General features: G+C 41.8%; 1 protein-coding gene across 1 annotated transcript in view; it reads right to left on the bottom strand.

Annotated features, from left to right (window-relative positions):
• Positions 1–4,038: 4,038 nt before the first annotated feature.
• Positions 4,039–20,938, bottom strand: part of kl (klotho) — a 50,956-nt gene continuing 34,056 nt past the window's right edge. Inside the window, exons 4-5 of the mRNA XM_007891274.2 lie at positions 6,138–7,266; positions 4,039–4,316 (exon numbers count right to left, since the gene is read on the bottom strand). Coding sequence (XP_007889465.2) covers positions 4,078–4,316; positions 6,138–7,266 — 1,368 coding nt within the window. The 3' untranslated portion in view covers positions 4,039–4,077. The remainder of the gene's footprint in view (positions 4,317–6,137; positions 7,267–20,938) is intronic.

The following is a 20,938-nucleotide window of genomic DNA, read 5'->3' as shown; positions in this document are numbered from 1 at the left end:
TATTTCTTGTACAAAAAGTTTTATTTTTTTCCCTTCCCCCATCGTATTATGAAATGCACTAATAAAGATTACATCATATAAGTAAGGCATTGGTCTTTGGTCTTCTTTTGTGTTTTTAATGGTTGCAAGGGTAAATAGAGCCTTTTGGCCTTCAACACAAGAGTGAGCCAAGATTTCAATCCTGCCAAATTAACCTTATGAATAATAACAATCCTTGCATTTGATATAGTGTCTTATCATGTATTTGAGACATCTAAAAGCGCTTCACAGAATATACTGTAAAGTGGAGGACTGTGCAACGATAAACACGACAGTCAATTGCGCACAGCAGGGCCCCACAAACAGTCGTGGATTGAGTATCGTGGATTTAAACCCAATACTGTGTAAATGAAATAAGGCAAAAAGGAACAGTTTCACAACAAACATTACGCTTTAATTCATGACTACTATTCAGTTATTAAACATTCTCATGTTTCACAAAGTGCAATTCTGCACATTCTGTACTTACAAATGGCATAAACTTCAGTAGGAAGGATTGCTGTGTTACAATGATTTAACTCTGTACATTACACTCACAAAAATATCCACATCTAAAAAATATATTTTAAAATCTTCCATTTCTGGTTAGAAAGATACTCTGTATATTTTGTCTGATAACCAGACTTTCTTGAGAGCTGCCTGTGTCTGAGGTTTCACCATCACTTCACGTTACAGTGTACCAAGTGACAATATTTTATACACTTGAGACAAGTCTCTAAAAAAAATGCTATTGGGAGCAAAAATGAACAGGTTTGTAAATATCCAGGAATAAAATAATAATACGTGAAAGCTAGAAATCTGCAATGAGCTCAACTATCAACTGAAAGAGAACAACAGACTGACTCTTTGGGTTTGAGCTTTAGCTTAAGGAGTGAAGGATTCAAAGAAAGAAATCACACTGGAAATACAAAATATTCAAGAGGAGATTTTTTGAGATATATAAGATGCTAAAATGGGACTGAGAAAATAAACCCAGGACAATGCGTTCAGACGTATAAAGGCAGCAGGACAAGAAGGTACGAGGTTCTGAAGAGCACTTTTAAGGACAGACACCAGAAAGTATTTCTTGACACAAAAGGCAATCCACAGCTGGCTCAGGTTACCAGGAAGGTTAGTGGAGGTTGGGACTCTGGGCTCCTTTGAAATGCATCTCGGTTTTCAAATGGGCCAAAGAACTTTCTTTATCGGTAACTTTCTTGTTATTTTTTCTCTGCCGGATAACAATGGGCACACACACAGTGCATCTCTGGTAAATGTCTGATTTGCATTTTTCTTTGTCTGGAGATTTTATGAATGCTTTTAAAAGTTTTATCCCTAAGCTCAGAGATATCTGTCCAGACATGAACTAAACTGAAGGATGTCTGTCTAGACATGCCCTGACCCGAAGCATCTGTCTAAACATGCCCTGAGCTGAGGGGAATGTCTGAGGCCAGAAAATCGAGTTATAATCCTTCCACTTATTTTGATGTAGAAGTACCTGCACAAGCTTCTGATGATTTAATGATTTATACCACTTTGCTTTTATATTCCTGGTCTCTACTTATGAAACCTAGGATTTCATTAACTTTTTTGGAACAGTTTTGTCACCCTATGCTCCTACCTTTAAAGATTTGTGTATATTAACCCAGAGTCTCTCATCTCTTCCATTTATTTTAAAACATTACTGTTTAATGCATATTTCCTTCCCATATTCTTCCTCCCAAAATATGGGGACATCACTGTCTATATTCCTCTAGTCTGACAAAACCATATTTATCAATATTGGCTTCTGTCCTTCACAACTTTGTATCCGTGCCGTGACTTTTCTGCTAATACAATTCTACTTTTTTAATACAATTTTCAATAAGCCTCCAAGCTAACACCTTATCAAGTGCCTTTAGAAAAAACATACACAGAACAGCTAGTGAATTCCCTTCATTAATCCTCTGTTGTTTCTTTTAAGGACCGTATTAAATTTGTCAAGCAAGAGTTTCCTGTTAAAATTCCATGCTGGCTGCTATTACCCGACATCAGAGATCTTCGCATTGTACCTGTTTTCACTGCCCTTTTCCATCATTTAGCAACAGGCGTGTTTCACTACTGGCTCTAACACAGTTCTACACGGTGTGATTATGTGTGTCAGTCTGACTCAGTGAGTGGGACTCTCACCTCTGAGTCAGAAGGTTGTGGCTTCAAACATGAAGTACAAGGAGAGTGAGATTTGATTGGCTCATGTGCAGAGGAAAATGCAGATTTTTCAAGCCAAATGATCTGTTTCTGTGCTGCAACATTATATGATTCATCCATATCAGTCGAAAGTGACTTACCCCCAAAAAACATTTTCTTAATATTTCTCAGTTTGGGGTCCCTCAGCACCAAGCAGCATTCACTGGCCCCAGAGGATATCTGCCAAGGCCTATATGTCAATAAACAGCCATCAGGATGGGCATTACACCAAGCTGGCTTAGCTCTTCCCTCCAAACCTCCCCTTTCTCCATAGCCCACCTGAGATCAAAAAATTGCCACTTGAAAACAGCTGGAGTATTGTGGGTGCGCTAGTGTTTCCCACTCAACCTTTGGTATTTCCAATTGATGCTCTAGAACACAAATGGGGAAGTCTAGATCCCTTCACATCTTAATTCACAACAACTGCAAATATCTGGATAACCTTCTCAACTTAATTCACTGTTGTTCATGGAATAATCTTGTTTGATTTTTGATTTAAGTGAACAGAAGTAAAAATATGAGACAATATTCAGCCAGTGGGCACATTGTGCTAGCTCCCCGACTAATTCCCTTTCAGATAATGTCATTGAATTGGCTTCAACAATCATTTGTGGTACCACGTGTCACATTCTAACAACTCTCAGTGTGTAAAAACAACCCTCAAACATTATGTTTCTCATGATAATCTTGAAATAATACCCTTGTTGCTGATTCATCAACCAGTGTAAATAATCTCCAATGTATAACCTCTCAAATCCTTTCAGAATTTTGAATGTTTCTGTTATATTCCTATCTTGAAACCAGTAGACACTAGAAGGGTAATAACCCCTTCAAAAATAATAACAACAATAATGTGGCCAGTTATTCCATGACTGTTTGTAGGACACTGCTGTGCTCAATTCGTTGCCGCATTTTACCCACAAAATATTCAGTCAATACACTTTGAGACGTCTCGAAGACGTGATAAGGCGCTATATCAAATGCAAAGATGATTATTTTATTTATCTTGTTGAAACCCTAGTATCATCTCCCAGTGAATTTACGCTGCAAACTTTCCGGACATCTGATAGCCTCTCCAGTATGGAGTGTCAAAATTGGGCACTAATACTCCAGTTATTGCGGTGCTCAAAGTGTCAGGGTGCTACAAACTCCTATTTTTAGCATTGTTCACATTTAGTTCAGAATTCTTTTAAAGAAGGCTTGAAGGTGGTTCCCTGATGTCTCGGGAGATAAATGCATTGTAGGAAGGCAATGAGTCACACAGACCAAAATCAAAGTTCAATCAATGGGTTCTAGTCAATGTCTGTCTGTACTGCATGGCCTGGTCTGTGCTGAGGTAACTGAGCTCACCTGGGAGAAGGGAGTAGTGGCTGAAATTGACCTGGATGTCTACGAGCAAAGGAAAAATAAGACAGCAATTATTGCTGCTCATCACTATCCAGTGCCTCCCTGCAAGAGAGTGCATGTTTTTTGGGTTAACCTTGGGTGTGATGCTGGACAGCAACTGTCTACATTCAATGTCTAAGCTCATGATCCAAAGAATGAACGTGTGTGTAGGATTCAAGTTGTCTGCAGGGCACGGAGAAATGTATCTGTCAGCAGGAAAGTAGAACATCGAGGAAGAAAATAAAGCAAAGGAGGACTTCAATGCAACCATACCTAAGGCCAACACGCAGACAAAGCATTTCTTTAAATAATATCTGTTAACAACCCCATAAAAATTATATTTCTCCATATAGCTTTGTTAATTATGCTTTCTGCATCGCTTTGTAGAATGATAAATAATTAAAAGCATCATTAAAGTAAAAATGCTGAAAATAGATATTAAGAAAATCAATAAATGTTTTCTGAAATATAAAGGATTACATTCTGCACATGAATACAGATCAAAATAGCATCTACGGCTGACTGTTTCTTTTGCAGGAAATCCACCATGATCCACAATTCTCCTGTAATATTCGACTGAGGATTTAGGTTTCCGGTTTGAATTGTAGAACCGTTGTTTGGTTCGTCAATGTCTCTTAAGGCCCAGGCAAAATAGCCGTGCAGATTCACTCCGTCGAGTTTTAAAGCTGGAACAAAATTGAATAGAAAACGAGAAAAATTACTGCCTGGATGTGTTTAAAAAACACGCATAAACTTCATCACAATCGTACATGGAGTCCCGTGGCGTAGTGGTTAGCATGCTCGCCTCACAAGCGAGAGGACCTGGGTTCGATTCCCTGGCGGGGCAAAACCTTAGGCAAGTTTCTTTACTCCACATTCCTCTGTTTACCTAACAGTAAGTAGGAACCCAGTTCTTAGTCGATCGGCTGATCACTTTCCGGGGGTAATAATCCTTCCCAAAAAACAGTCACTCAATCCACAACTGTTTGTGGAACACTGCTGAGCACAACTGGCTGCCACGTGTCACCCACCAAATGCACAGTCAATCCACTTTGCAATATATTCTGTGAAGCACTTTGAGATGGCTCAATGATGTGATAAATGCAAAGGTTATTATTATTATGTATTAAGGCTATGGGTAAAACTATAAGCAATTTCAGATCTCAGGTAGTCAAACGTCTCAGAGAATTTTCATGCTGCTTTGTTGGTACGTTATCTCAGGACCTTGGTTCCACCTTTAAATTAATGGAGCAGCAAGAAAGGAAAAGGATGAGTGATGACCATCAAAGAAAGAATAAGCAGAGAGCAAGCAACAGAGAAAGAAAAAACACAGGCAATACGCAAAGCAGCAAATTGGAAAGTAAGGGTATCAAAGAAACACAGAAAGTAAGAAAGAGGCAATGAGCAAAAGAACGCAGGAAGCAAAGAAACTTCATCGGAAGTAAAGCAATGAAAACCAGCAGCAAAGAGAAACAGAAGGAGCAAAATGAAAAAAANGTTATGAATATTCTGAAAAAATAAAAATAAGATATCAATAGATATGAATAGGTTCAACGATAGGTTCAAACCACACAAGAAAAATAAGGAAACACATTAATTTAACATTTTTAGTTTTAATAAAAACAGAAATGTATGAAATTCATAACAGGAAACCCCCCACCCTCCAGCAGTATTTGCCCAGAATGTTAACTTCAGATGTTGATAATAGTGATAATAATCCTTATATTATAGCACTTTTAATGTCCCATAGTCCTTCACAAGATGTACTGTAAAATACAGTGATTATGTGTTTTGTGGGTGAACACAGCAACAACAACAACAAAATTACATTTATAGAGTGCCTTTCACATCGGGAGGACATCCCAAAGCACACACCAATGTACACAAACAGCCATGAAGTGATTGACCAATTTTTTTTGGTGGGGGAGAAGGAGCATTGTTAACCAGGAAACCGAGAGAAACTCCCTTCTATTTTTGAATAGTGCTAAAGGATCTTTCAAGTTCACTTGAACAAACAGATGGGGCCTAGGTTAATATCTCATCCAAATGATGGCACCTCGAATAATGTGTCACATCCCAGCACTGAATTGTGAGATGAAAATCCAATTAATCTCTTTTAAATAGGATTGTAGGGGCTTTAACAAGCGAGAGACCCGAGTTCAATTCCAGGCAGGGCAAAACCTTGGGCAAGTTTCCTTACTCCACACACCTAATAATAATCCCTCCAAAAACCAAAAACAATAATTAAATTGGTCATTTTCAATCTACGACTGTTTGTGGGACATTGCTGTGCGCAATTGGCTGCCACGTTCGCCCACAAATATACAGTCAATTCACTTTACAGTGTGTTCTGTGAAGCACTTTGGGACGTCCTCCTGACATGAAAAGCGCTATATCAAATGCAAGGATTATTATTATTATTATCAACATCCACCTGAACAAGCAGACAGGAAGAAGAGTGCTGGCATTTGACACAAGCATACATGGTCCATACCACAGTGATTTACCTTTTAATGCTTCATTGATATAGTTCTGAATGTAGTAAACCCGTAACTTGTCGTTGATGGGTGAGTTGTCATCGATTCCATTTGACGTGATGTAGATTGGAACATTGCCATATTTGGATTTTATCCACCTTAAGAGTTTGCGTAATCCCCACGGCACCACTGCTCTTCTATCGGGTGACACCAGCCAGGTGGTGTCCTTCAGGTGATGCACTTTGAGCTCTGGGTTGCTCTGGGTTTCCTGATGGACAATGTGAGTTGTGAAGTGATTCAGTGCCACAAAATCACCCGACCCTCGGACTAGTTCTCTCTCTTCATTGGTAAAGTAGGGCAAATAGGCATCATGCCCATTAGCTCTTTGCTGTTGGCTTAGCCAATCCCGCATGATGAAAGGATAGTCCCCATTACCAAAGATAGGATCAGCAAACCAAGTTATATCAAACTCTAAAGTCCTGGCAGCTGCTTCAATATCACTCCTGGAAAAGGGATCAGCTGGGTCCACCCAATCAGCATGGAGGGAGACTGAGACCTGACCATTCTGTTTTTTTCGATATTCAGTGTTGTATAAATGCCAGGTCAATGCATGGGCTTTTAGTAGGTTGTGGCCTGCAATAGTAAAATTGGATTTGTACTCTGCGAAGTGCTTTATGCCGTTCGGCTCGCTCATTGTCAACCAGAATTTCACTTTGCTTCCCATCTGGTTGAAACACAGCCTGGCATAATCCACAAAGGCGTGAACAGTCGCTGCATTGAGCCACCCTCCGCTGTCCTCCAACGCTGAGGGCAGCCCCAGATCCTCAAGGATAGGGTGGTACAGTACAACAACAGGGGTAATATTGACCCGAAGTAGTTCACTGATGTAGCACTTGTAATAGCGCAGGTTTGCTTTGCTGGCCTGGGTCGAGTTTGCACTGAGAAGAATCAGTGACCAGTTCAAGGAGAACTGAAAGTGAGTAACATGGGTATTCCTCAACAGGTGGATTTCTTGCCTGATAGTGGAATAGTCAGTACATTGAGGTTTGCGAGTCTTGCCAATCACTCCTTTGATCTTTACCAGTTTTCCAGTGCTATTGAGGTCCCACTTGTAAACATTGCGATCAACAAACTGTGGACTTGTAGGGGTTGTTTCTACCTGAGAATGAAGAGGCAGCAATAATATAATAATAATGATAATAATAATCATTGCATTTGATATAGCATCCATCACATCTTCGAGACGTCTCAAAGATGCTTCACAAAAAATACTGTAAAGTGAATTGATTGTTTTGTGGGCGAAATATATATAATAAATTGTATATATAATAAATATATATAATAAACATGTAATAAACTAATTCAACTTAACAACAAATTATGATTTTAGTCTCTGGGCACAACTATAGCTATTTTTGTGAAAATGTATAATGTTAAAAATATGCTCTGGAAAATGCACAATCTGAAAATAATTAAAAGGTGAACCCATATACTGTTTGTTTTGAGTCAAAATTCCTGAGGTCTATTTCACAGAAAGGTATCTGTTGTTCATCAATTCATAGAAATTCCGGCCTAGAATATGACTATTTGGCCCATCAAGCCATTGCTAGCTCCTCCATTGGACCGATACAATAATAATAATAATCCTAACAATAATCCTTACATTTTATATAGTGCCTTTCACAATGGGAGGAAGTCTCAAAGTGATTCACATGTTATATTTTAAAACATGGTGACTATGCATTTTGTAACTGAAAACATGGTTAGGTTAGTTTACATACAGCAATGTCCCACAAACAGCTATGAAGTAAATAACTAATTTTATTTGGGGGATTGTTGGCTGAGTCACCAAGAGAAACCTCCCTTCACTTTTCAAATAGTATCATGAGACCTTTAATAATAATAATTATAATCCTTGCATTTGATATAGCGCTTTTCATGTCGGGAGGACGCCCCAAAGCGCTTCACAGAACACACTGTAAAGTGAATTGACTGTATATTTGTGGGCGAACGCGGCAGCCAATTGCACACTTTAGCATCCACTTGATCAGACAAACGGAATCTCATTTTAATGTCTTTCCGAAGGACGGCACCTCCAACAATGCAGCGCACCCCCAGCACTGCACTAGAGTTTCAGCCTAGACTACATGAGTTCAAAGTCCCAATGTGAGGCTTGAACTTATAACCTTCTGACTCAGATGTAAGAGTGCTATCAAATCATAGCATCATAGAATTATACAACATAGAAGGAGACCATTCGGCCCATTGTGTCTGTGCCGGCTCTTTTAAAAGAGCTATCCAAATCAATCCCACTCCCCCGCGCTCTCCCCATAGCCCTGCAAACTTGTCCTCCCCAAATAATTATCTACTTCTCTCTTAAAAGTTGTTAACAAGTCGGCTTCCACCACTCTTTCAGGCAAAGCATTCCAGATCCGAATTCACTGTGTGAAAAATGAGGCAGGCTGTCAACCTACATACTCTAATCATAGTTTACCTGTCTTTTTCTATACTCATTTATACTGTTCTTCTTCAAATATTTATCCAATTTCCTTTTAAATATTGTTATAATCTTAGCTTCAGTAATCACTTTGCCAAGCGTTCCATGTTCTAATAACCCTGTGCATTAAAAAAAGTCTTCAAACCTCCCTTAACATTTCCAGTGTCAATTCAGATCTTATAATGATAATAATAATCTTTGCATTTAGAATAGCACCTTATCACATCATTGAATGGTCTCAAAGCGCTTCACTGTAAAGACTGTATATTTTCTGGGCAAAAATAAACTGATACTCAGTTGCTACCAATTTACCAACCCGTAGAAATAATCTTTCAATATTTATCTTCTGAAAACATTAAAAACATAGAAATTTATGACATTTGGGCCATTTTTTCATGTTTGTATTTGTTCCTCCAAGAAGCTATCCTAAACCCAAATCCCTTCTCATTCCCCGCATCCTAATACCTTTCCTCTGCATGTATTTGTCTATATCTCTTTTAAATGACCCCCCAAACCCCTTAATCAACACTGCTCTATCAGACAACCCTGGCAAAACATTTCACACACCAAGAATCCTCTGGGGGATGTTTCCTGAAAGCTGCACAGATGCAAATGACACTGTTGTGATTAAGCCATCTGCTCGACAAATATCATTAACAACAACAACAAAATTACATTTGTACAGCTTCTTTCACATCGGGAGGACATCCCAAGGTGCTGGACAGTCACTGTTTCAGACAAGAGCTGGGGGTTGGAATTGGGGAGGGCAGGGGGGGAAGGAGGGTGATCAAAAGCATGGTCGAAGAGAAGGGTCTTGAGATGGGTCTTGAAGGAGGCAAGGGAGGAGCGAGGCAGAGGGACTGCGGGCTGGAGTTTCAGAGGGTGGGGGCAGAGGGGCTGAAGGCCCACCTGCCAATGGTGGACTGAGCGAGGCGGGACATAAAGCAGGCCAGAGCCCATTGAGTGGAGGGAGCGGGCAGGTTGGTAGGGGGTTAGAAGGTCGCAGAGGTGTGGGGGAGCAAGACCATGGAGGGCTTTGATGGTGAGGACCAGGAACTTTATCCTCCGTGTGATGGGAAGCCAGTGGAGTCGGGTGAGGATGGGGGTGATAGGGTCAAGGAGCCTGGTGCGGGAGAGGACATAGGCTGCAGAGTTCTGGATGATCTGCAGCTTATGGAGGGAGGAGTTGTAGAGGCCGAAAAGCAGGGAGTTTGCATAGTCAAGCCTGGATGTTATGAATGCGTGTATGATGGTTTCGGTGACCTGCGGTGTGAGACAGTGGCGGAACCGGGCAACGTTGTGGAAGTGGGGGAAAGCAGAGTGGGTCAGCCACTATGCCCCGAGGCTCTGGAACTCCCTTCCTCACTCCCTTCACCTCGCCCCCTCTCTTCCTATTTTCAGGTCTCTGCTGAAGACCTTTCTTTTTGACTGCGCCTTTGGTCACCTTCCTCCCCCTCCCCCCGGCTCGACCACGGGATCCGTTACTGTGAAGCGCTCTGAAATGCCGTCCGAGTTGCAACAAATCCAAGTTGTTGTTGTTGTTGTCATGGATGGATGTGGGGTAGAATGGATAGTTGAGGGTCAAACAAGATGCCAAGGTTCTGGATTGGCTTAGTAAGGTGGAGTGTGCAACCAAGGATGGTGATGCTGTCAGTGGCTGAGGTGGGGAGGTGCTGACGGGAGCCAATCAGGAGAGCCTCGGTCTGGGTGGCATTCAAATGAAGAAAGTTAACTCTCATTCAGCGCCTTGGGACGTCCTCCCGACGTGAAAGGCGCTCAATAAATGTAATCTTGTTGTTGTTGTTGTTGTTGATGTCTGACAGACATCAACAACAACAACGTCAGGACAGCTGTGATCTGGAGTCAGCGGTGGAGGCAGAGAGGTAGAGTTGACTGTCGTCCACATACATGTGGAAGTTGACCCCATGTCTCCGGATGATGTCCCCAAGAGGGAGCATATAGTTATTGAAGAGGAGGGGACCAATGACAAAACCCTGAGGAATGCCACACAAGACTGTGTGGGGGATAGAAGAGAAACCATTTGTGGAGGTGGTGTGAGAGGTATGATTTGAACCATTAAAGGACAATGATGATTGATGTGAGTGGAGAGGCAGTGGATGAGGATAGAGTGGTTGACGGCGTCGAAAGCAGCAGAGAAGTCAAGGAGGACGAGGAGGCAGAGGGAGCCCTGGTTGCAGATGGACAGAATATCATTTGGCCCTTTGACCAGGTCTGTTTCTATGCTGTGGGCGGCTCGGAAACCCGATTGGAGGGTTTCATGAAGCGAATGGAGGGAGAGGAAGGAGCGAACCTGGGAAGCAACAACTCATTCCAGAATCTTGGAGAAGAAAGGGAGGTTGGAGATGGGGCAGTAGTTTGAGAGCAGGAATGGGTCCAGAGATTTTTTAAGGATAGGAGTGATGCAGCCATTTTTAAAAGGGGTGGGAACGGTGCCAGTGGACAGGGAGACATTTATGATATCTGAGTAGCGGGGCAAGGAGATGGAGCTGGGAGGTAAGGAGAGGGTCAGGGATGGGGTCGAGGGAGCAGGTAATCGGTTTCATGCGGGTTATAGTGGTTGTGAGAGAGGAGTGGGAGATAGGTTCTCTAATTGTTAGTTAGTTCAGTCTTCAAAGAGAAACCTTTAATATTAGTAATATGATGTATATTGTGGGAACATAAGTTGGCTGTTGAAGCAGCTGCACATCATCCAAGCTCAGGATTCAAGGACCTGCAGTAGGAGAGTGTACATCCACTTGACCAAGATACTCTCAGAGCAAATAGCTGTGAGCAGGAGAGAGATGGGAGCAGTTTTGATTAGTTTTTGAAAGGACTGCTGAGCAGATATTTTCAATTGACACAAGGACTAAGCTGTTCAAACAAATAAATTACCCGTGAAATTAAAAAACATTGTGAATCTTGTTTTAGGTCTGTTAACTTGTTAGGAAGTGCCTCCGGCTGCTCAAGCTTGAGCTCAGGGTTTCTGAGCTCAAGGAGAAGCTGGTGTCACTACATAGCATATGGAAGGCTGAAGAGTTCATGGATCGAACGTTTTAGGAGGTGGTCACCCCATAGCCACAGATGGTTCAGAAAGCGAGTGAGTGGGTGACCACCTGGTAGGAAGAGGGGACGGGTAGTGCAGAAATCCCCTGAGAGTGTGGCACTCACAAACCGGTCCTCTGCACTGAATACCGGTGAGGGTGATGACACCTCTGGGGAGAAGAGTCAAAAGCAAATGGATGCACAGTGGGACACGGGAGAGTGTCAATGCAGTTGTCATTGGGGACACAACAGTGAGAGGAGTATACAGGCGTTTCTGAAACCAAAGACGTGACTCTCGCATGGTATGTTGCCTCCCTGATGCCAGGGTTGAAGACATCATGAAATGGGTGCAAAACATTCTACAGGGGGAAGGGGAACATCCAAAAGTTGTCGTCCATGGTTGGAATCCATGACTTGGGAAAAAAAGGGCTGAGATCCTCCAGGGAGAATATCAAAAGCTTGGGAAAAAGCTAAAGAGTAGGACTTCAAAGGTGGTGGTCTCTGGATTACTCCCAGTGCTTTGTGCAAGTGAGTATCAAAACAACAAGATCAAACACATGAATGCCTGGCTGGAGAAACAATGCAGAATGGAGGGCTTCAGGTTCCTGGAACATTGGGACCAGTTCTGGGGCAGGTGGGACCTGTACAAGGTGGATGGGTTACACCTGGAACAGGGGTGGGACCAATGTCCTCACAGGGAGATTAACTTGTGCTGTGGGGAAGGGTTTAAACTAATTTTGAGGGGAATCAGGATGCAGTATCAGAGAGGAGAAAAAANTTATATAGAGGGCTGGGAGAGACAAATAGCAATGCAATAAGGAGTAGTTCAGAAAAAGAAGGGATTAGACAAGAGCGAAATGCAGAGCAGAATAAGTCGGTCTTGGAGCGCATGTGCATAAATGCACGAACTGTGACAAATAAGGTTGGTGAGCTACAGGCTCAAGTTGCCACATGAGATTATGATGTAGTGGCAATAATGGAGACCTGGCTCAAACAGCAACAACAACAAGGAGCTGAATATTCCTGGCTACAATGTATTTAGGAGGGATAGGGAAGGATAAAAAGGAGGGGGTAGCAATATTGATTAAAGACATGGTTATGGCCCTGGAAAAATCCAAAAACAGAATCTATTTTGTTAGAATTAAGGAGCAGAAAAGGAGCTGTTACTCTGTTAGTTGTATGCTATAGAACACCAAATAGTGGGAAGGAGATACATGAGGAAATCTGGAAGCAGATTTCAGAAAGATGCAAAACCAATACAGAAGTGATAATCGGGGACTTCAATTATCCTAACATAGACTGGCAAAATAACAGTGTAAAGTGCAAGGAGGGGGAAGGATTCCTGAAATCTGTGCAGAATAACTTTCTGAATCAGTACGATTCCAGCCCAATGAGGAAGTAAGCAGTGCTGGATCTAGTTCTGCGGAATGAAGTGGGGCAGGAGCAGTAGGTTTCAGTAGGAGAGCATCTGGACAACAGTGATCACAACATCATTAGTTTTAGAGTACTTCTGGAAAGGGACAAGGAGTGATCAAAGGTGAAGATACTCAACTGGAAGAGGGCTAATTTCAGTGAGTTAAAAAGGGACCTAGCCAAGATGGACTGGAAAGCAAGATTGACAGGTAAAACAGCTATTGAGCAATGGGAAGCCTTCAAGGAGAAGACAGTTCGGGGACAGAACAAATACATTCCCACAAAGGGGAAAGTAAGGCATCCAAACCTCCCTGGATGACTAAGGAAATTGGGATTCAAATAAAACAGAAAAAGAAGGCTTATGATAAATGTCATGTTCAAAATACAGAAGATAATTAAATAGTATATAGAAAGTATGGAGGAGAACTGAAAAAGGAAATAAGAGGGGCAAAGAGATTGTATGAGAAAAGATTAGCGGGTAACATAAAAGGAACCCAAAGGTATTTTATAACCATATAAAGAATAAAAGGTTAGTCAAAGGTAGGGTGGGTCCAATTAGGCCCCAAAGAGGAAATCTTCTTGTGGAGGCAGAGGGCATGGCTGACGTACTGAATGAGTACTTTGCATCTGTCTTCACAAAAGAAGAGGATGCAGTCAATGCCACAGTATCGGAGGGAGGGGTAGAGAAATTGGATAGGATAAGAATAAACAGAGAGGAGGTACTAAAAAGGTTGACAGTGCTCAAGGTAGATAATTTACCCAGTCCGAACGGGATGCATCCGAGGTTACTGAGAGTGGAAGTAAGAGTGGAAATAACAAAGGCTTTGGCCACAAGCTTTTAATCCTCCTTGGATACCGGGGTTGTGCCAGTGGACTGGAGGGTTGCAAATGCTACTCCCCTGTACAAAAAGGGGCAGAAGGATAAACCTAGAAACTATAGGCCAGAAAGCCTAAAACCATGAGGTGTATAGTAGCAGACTACAAGAGGACATAGACAGACTGGTAAAATGGGCAGACACGTGGCAGATGATGTTTAATATGGAGAAATGCGAAGTGATGAATATTGGAAGGAAGAACGAGGAGAGGCAATATAAGCTGATGGTACAATCTTAAATGGGGTGAAGGAACAGAGAGACCTGGGGATTCATACAAGTAAATCTTTGAAGGTGACAGAATAGGCAAATAAAGCTGTTAAAAAAGCATATGTGATACTTGGCTTTATAAATAGAGTCATAGAATACAAAAGTCAGGAAGTTATGATGAACCTTTATAAAATACTGGTTAGGCTTCAGCTAGAGAATTATGTTCAGTTCTGGGCACCACACGTTAAGAAGGATATTAAGGCATTGGAGAGGGTGTGCAAAGGAGATTTACCAGGATGGTACCAGGAATGAGGGACTTCAGTTATCAGGAGAAGCTAGAGAAGATAGGATTATTCTCCTTGGAGCAGAAAAGTTTAAGAGGAGACTTAATAGAAGTTTCCAAAATTATGAGGGGATTAGATAGCGTGAACAAGGAGAAACTATTTCCACTGGCGGGTGAGTTGGTAACCCAAGGCCACTGATTTAAAATAGTTGTTGAAAGAAACAGAGGGGAGGTGAGGAGAAGTTTTGTCACACAGCGAGCTGTTGGGATCTGGAATGCATTGCCTGAAAGGGTGGTGGAGGCCAATTTGATAACAACTTTTACGAGAGAAGTAGATAATTACTTTGCAGAGCTATGGGGAGAGAGCGGGGGAATGGGATTGATTTGGATAGCTCTTTTAAAATAACCGGCACAGACACGATGGGCCAAATGGCATCCTTCTGTGCTGTGTAATTCTTTGATTCTATGAACTTATGGCCTTGTAAGTATATTTTTTGCAATATGACACATTACCTTATAACATCCAGTGTAAATTGAATGGCATAGAACAACAACCTGAGATTCAGGACCTTACGAGATAGTAGGTTACACTGAATGGGGAATTGCAGAGCAAATCACCTCCATTTAATACATAATGATAAGAATAAGAAGAATCCTTGCATTTGATACAGCGTCTTATCATGTCTTTAAGATGTCTCAAAGTGTTCCACAGAATAGACTATATATTTTGTGGGCAAAGCACGCCAGTCAATTGCGCACAGAAGTGTCCCACAAACAGACGTGGATTGAGTGACCAAATTATTATTATTGTTGTTTATTTGTTTATTTATTTATTTTTGAAGGGATTATTACCCCCGGAAAAGCGATCCACCGATCGACTAACAACTGTGTTCTTACTTACCACTAGATGAACAGAGTAAAGAAACTTACCTAAGGTTTCGCCCAGGCCTGGAATTGAACCCAGATCCTCTTGCTTGTGAGGCTCTAAACCATACACTGCCCTTATTAAGGCATCGTGAATTTCTTAAAAGTTACTCTTTAAATGGGATTCTGAACATTTTAAAACTAAATCTGTCAGTGGTTGAGTAATGTTCTTTATATCAGGAACCAAGGAAAGACATTGATGATGTTAGACTGGTAATCGGATGATACAGACTCTAGCAGAATCCTTTTGACATGAACTTGAGGCAGCACTCAGAAATTTTCAGGATCAGAAAAACAAAGACAGAAGAAAATTACGTAATACAAAAGAGGCACTGATGCACAAACACCTGAGGAATTTTACTAGTTTGTCACAATAAACGGAGATGAATGTTATCGAGATCAAACTGGCAAGGCACGTCAATATTTTGCACCCTAGGCTATCTGCTCAACAAGAATGAATGAAAAATGACAGCCTTGTTCAGAAGGCCAGATGTAAATGATTTATTTTTCAAAATCAATTTGTAGCCAGTAAAGTAAGTACTACATTACAACATAGGGAAATGTCACAGCTGGAGATATTATATTAGAGTCTTGTCCTGCATGAAACACTTTTCTGTCCAAGCCACTAGAAAATCTCACATCATTTGTTTTAGACTGCTATCAATCTCTAGAGACAAGAATGAGTCTTTCATTTGAGCTTTTAAGATTGGAAGAATATACAAGTATTTTTGCTGTTCAATCTTCTGTTTATTGTTTCAGTCCCTTATGTAATATTCATGGCTGACTTTTTAACTTTTATGCTCAGGATGCACCTGACTAACGCACTGGGGTGAGGGGGGGGGGAAGGGTGGTAGGAAACTAAGAAGGCTCTTGAAGACTGTGGACTCGCGTAACTAAGTGGCTAGAACACTGGCCTCGCAAGCGAGAGACCTGGGTCCGGAGTCTGAAATACAGTGATACTATAACCTTGTGTTTGATATAGCATTTTCTATATCAAGATCTGTTGTAAAGTAAGATGACTATTTTTTTAAGTGAACACTGTAACCAATTTGTGCACAGAATGTCCCACAAACAGCCATGAAGTCATCTGAAGATCTGCACCTCTGTCAATGCAGTGTTCCCCCAGCACTATATTGTCAGCCTACTCTGCAAATTCAACACCCCAACACGGGACCTGAACTTTCTGCTCAGTTGAGCAGAAGACTGCCACTGTGATGCAATAGCACTACGAGTCTAACGACAGCATGAAAACTTCATCATCAACAGTTGATGTTAACTGTCGAATTAGTATGAAAGCTGGAAAGGAGGGATTAGTGTATACAGAGAACATTACTTTATGTGGCAGGATGGGGAAGGGAGAAGTGACAGGAGGAGGCTGGAAGTTTGCTTACCCATTTAGCTGCTGGAATCAACCTCCTCCTCACTCAAGGATAAACTCATCAGGTGCTGACCCTTAAACTAGGTGTCTTCCTGTAGCAAGGCAAGAACGAAGACATGACAACGTCATCACCTGGGCCACCATTTAATATTGTTTGAACAAAACAGTGTGTGAGGAGATGTGGAGTCCTGTAGCGTAATAGTTAACGCACCCGCCTCACAAGTGAGAGGACAAGGGTTTGATTTCTGGAAAAGGCAAAACCTTAAGTTTCCTTACTCCACATGCCTCAGTTTGCCTAGCAGTAACTAGGAACCCAGTTGTTAGTCGATCGGCAGATTGTTTTCCAGGGGTAATAATCCCTCCAGAAAAATAAAATGATCACTCAATCCACGACTGTTTGTGTGACACTGCCGTGCGCAATTGGCTGCCATGTTTCGCCCACAAAATACACAGTCATTCCACTTTACAGTATATTCTGTGAAGCTCTTTGAGACGTCTCAATAAAGTGATAAGGCGCAGTATCAAATGCAAGGATTATTATGATGTTTAGTTTAGTTTATATTTCGGAATGTGGAGAGGTTAGTTGGGGCAATACCACAGCCCATCCACTCCGGATCCAAAGTGTGTGTCCAATTCAGACTGAATAGATGAAAGCCTTCAGACTGCAGAAACAATAAACATTTCACATGGATTGGTTTGGGTGCAATCTCATCCTATCACATGGAATGGGTTCAGGGAAACCTTAGCATCCTACAAGAAATAGAAAGGAAATACATCATCTCACTTCCACATGATCTACTTCCAGAGTAGAGATCAAAGCAGGAAAAGGGTTTCTGGATCTCTTCTGTATTTTCTGAGATCTGGAATATAGTCATATTTTTTGTGCAGGTCTAATTCTGCAAGGGTAACTTTCCATATCACACCAGTCCGAGGCAGGCTCCAATCCTAGCCAGGCTCCATTGGTTATTAATCACTGTACAGATCGATTTCGAGATCCTTTGACTCATTTACAAAACACTTCATTCCCTTGCACCTCCCTACCTATCCGACCTGCGTACCCTCCACTTCCCCACCCGCTGCCTCCGCTTGGCTGTCTCTAGCTTCCTATTTGTCCTCCGTTCCACCATCGGTGGCCGTGCCTTCAGCCACTATGTCACAAGACCCAGGAACTCTCTACCTCAATCCCTCTGCCTTGCCCCCTCCCTTCTCACCTTCAAATCCCGCCTAAAGACTTTCCTTTTTGTTTGTGCTTACACTCACCTCCCCCCTTGCCCTCCTCCTGGCTCGTTGTTAGACTCTGCCAGTGTGAAGCACTCCGGGACGCTACCCCGCTATGAAGCCAAAATGACAGACTAACAAGGCTTCACATACTCTGACCAGCATTTTGAACCATCGATAATAATAAAAATAATAATCCTTGCATTTGATATAGCGCTTTTCACGTCTTCTAGACATCTCAAAACGCTTCGCAGAATATACTGTAAAGTGAACTGATTGTATATTTGCGGGCGAAACGCGGCAGCCAATTGCGCACAGCAGTGTCCCACAAACAGTCGAGGATTGAAGTGACAAATGTATTATTTTTTTTCTTGAGAGATTATTATCGGGGTGCGGAGTAAGGAAACTTGCTCAAGGTTTTACCCTGCCAGGAATCAAACGCAGCTCTCTCGCTTGCAAGGCTAGTGGTCTAACCACTGAGCTACAGGACTCCAATTGGAGATGATGCACATATTTGTTTTTTTTAATAAGTAATTGTCAGGGTCCACCCCTACATATGAACTTGCGCTATAATAAAGTGTCTTATAATGTATTTCTACCATAAATCAGACCTTTGTCAGAACTACAAACACAGTGGAACAAATTTCTTTATTAAGGAAATAGAACCCTGTAAATTGGACTCAAATTAGTTAATTTTGGACGACAGCACCTTAACAATGGTTATAACATCTGCTAAATACCATAATCACTTGCTTATTATATGTTGCTTTGTTGCTTCCCCTGGCTCAGGTGCCCAGCCAGTCCAAAACACTGATTGTCCAGCGCCTTGGGACATCCTTGCGCCCTGAAAGGCGTTATAGAAATGTTATTGTTGTTGTTGTTTGAGATGTCCTTCCGATGTGAAATGCACTATATAAATATCAATTGCAAAGTATTATTCTGAATGCATTTAGAATGCCATTATACTTTCTTCCAGAATAGCCTAATCCAAAATGCTACACATCTGTAATTGATATACCGCTTCTATGCTTCTTTAACGGCAAAGATCGGATTTCCCTCTCTAGCAACAAATGGTAAAGGAAAATGAGACCATTGTCTTCTCGTGGTCATATAATGAACGTAGGCACTAGAGGGAGCTGCACCTTTGGATGCAGTTTATTGTGTGCAGAGGAATCCTTACAGCTTTATATCTTCCTCACTGTCTTCCCAAGCACAGTATAGCTGCATAATGTATGAGGTGTAAAATAAGGATGAGTGTTATTTGAATCCAAATCGATTTTTTGAATTTGTGCCAAATTAACATAATCAGCAAAACATTTTGGACCTAATTTGACATTGCGCAAAACAGAATTAAAATGTTGCCAATTGAAAGCGTTGAAATTGAGCATTATCAGCTCGGGTCAGAAATGCAAGCACAGGGAAACAGTTTATTGGCTTGTATTTTGTGCAAGTTTGTACACATCCTGTAGCATGTCTTCTTGTGTTCACCGAAAACTACAGCAGGTCAAATAGTATCTAAAAGAGAAGATAGTTTACAAAGGATCCTTCATCACATCTTGAATTACATTGAATTAAATACAACGTTACAGCACGGAAATAAGACTATTTGGCCCAACTAGTTCATACTCCCCATTCAACTCCTACTCCCTACACAAAGCAGGCAAAGCAGATTGTGAACCGTACCGCATCCACTCTGTCTCTTTGATGAAGCTTCAGCTCCCTAAACCCAAAATGAATTCAGCAAAAACTCCACAATATACTTTCAGTCCCACATTTCCATAAACTGAACCTAACCTCTCTGCCTCCCTCCATGGACTATGCTCCATGCATAAGGATCAATAAAGTCATGACTTTACCGATTTTCACTGATAAATGCTTGCTTCTTTTGTTGAAGATCAATCGGGTTAAAGGCCATTTTCACATGATACCGATGTTAAAGACCCCAAGACACTATTCAAAAGAGAGACGGGGATTACTCACAGAGACCTGGACAACAACCCTCTAGATAAATGTGCCTTTCAGGTCATAGCTGTTTGGCTGTTTCTTGCTGTGTGCAAACTGACTGCGATGTCTGCCTACAAATTCACAGTCAATGGATTTGACAGTGATTCACTGTGAAGCACTTAGAAATGGTTTGATGTTTTCGGCATTATATCCAATGCAAGGATTATCATCATACGCTATTATTAGTTAGCTAGTCTACAGCTCTCCATCCCTTCACTGTCTTCAACAACCAGTTTGAATTTCAAATTCCAGTAGTGTGCATGAAACCTTATACAAGAAATACCACTGCACTCAACACTAAGTCAGTGGATCTGTTAGACATTCATGATTGAATGAGCCTGCTGCAGGCTAATAGACACCAATCTTCCAGGTCCATTGGGCATTGATCTTGCCACCAATCTATTAGGCAGCCCTATAATTTTTTATATCCCGACTTGCCTTTTCAAATGCCCTCTTCGCCGGTCTTCCCAGATCCACCAAACAAGATCCAACTGATCCAAAACTCCGCTGCCCACATACTCACCCATACTAAACTCTGTAGTCCCATCACACCAGTTCTAGCCAGGCTCCACTGGCTCCTTTTGGCCGAACGGATCAATTTCAAGATCCTCTCACTCATTTTCGAATCCTTTCATGAACTAGTACCTCCCTACCGCTCTGACCTGTTTACTCCCCAACCCACTACCCACTACCTCCACTTGACTGGCTCCCAACACCTGCATGTCCCTTGTGCCCTCTTTCCCACAATCAGTGGCCACGCTTTCAGCCACTATGCCCCAAAACTCTGGAACACTCTTCCTCTGTTCCTCTACTTTGCCCTTTCCTCCCCCATCTTCAGATCGCACCTGAAGATCTTCCTCTTCGACTGTCCCTATCATCACCTCCCACTGGCTCGGCATCATGCTCCACCACTGTCAAGCACACTGAGACGCTACTTGCATGAGTGGCCCTATATAAATGCAAGTTGTTGTTGTTGCTGTTTGCACCCGA

Source organism: Callorhinchus milii, unplaced genomic scaffold (genome assembly GCF_018977255.1).
Source record: "Callorhinchus milii isolate IMCB2004 unplaced genomic scaffold, IMCB_Cmil_1.0 Scaffold4, whole genome shotgun sequence".
NCBI classification, from domain to species: Eukaryota; Metazoa; Chordata; class Chondrichthyes; order Chimaeriformes; family Callorhinchidae; genus Callorhinchus; species Callorhinchus milii.
This window is presented reverse-complemented; position numbering and strand designations above follow the sequence as displayed.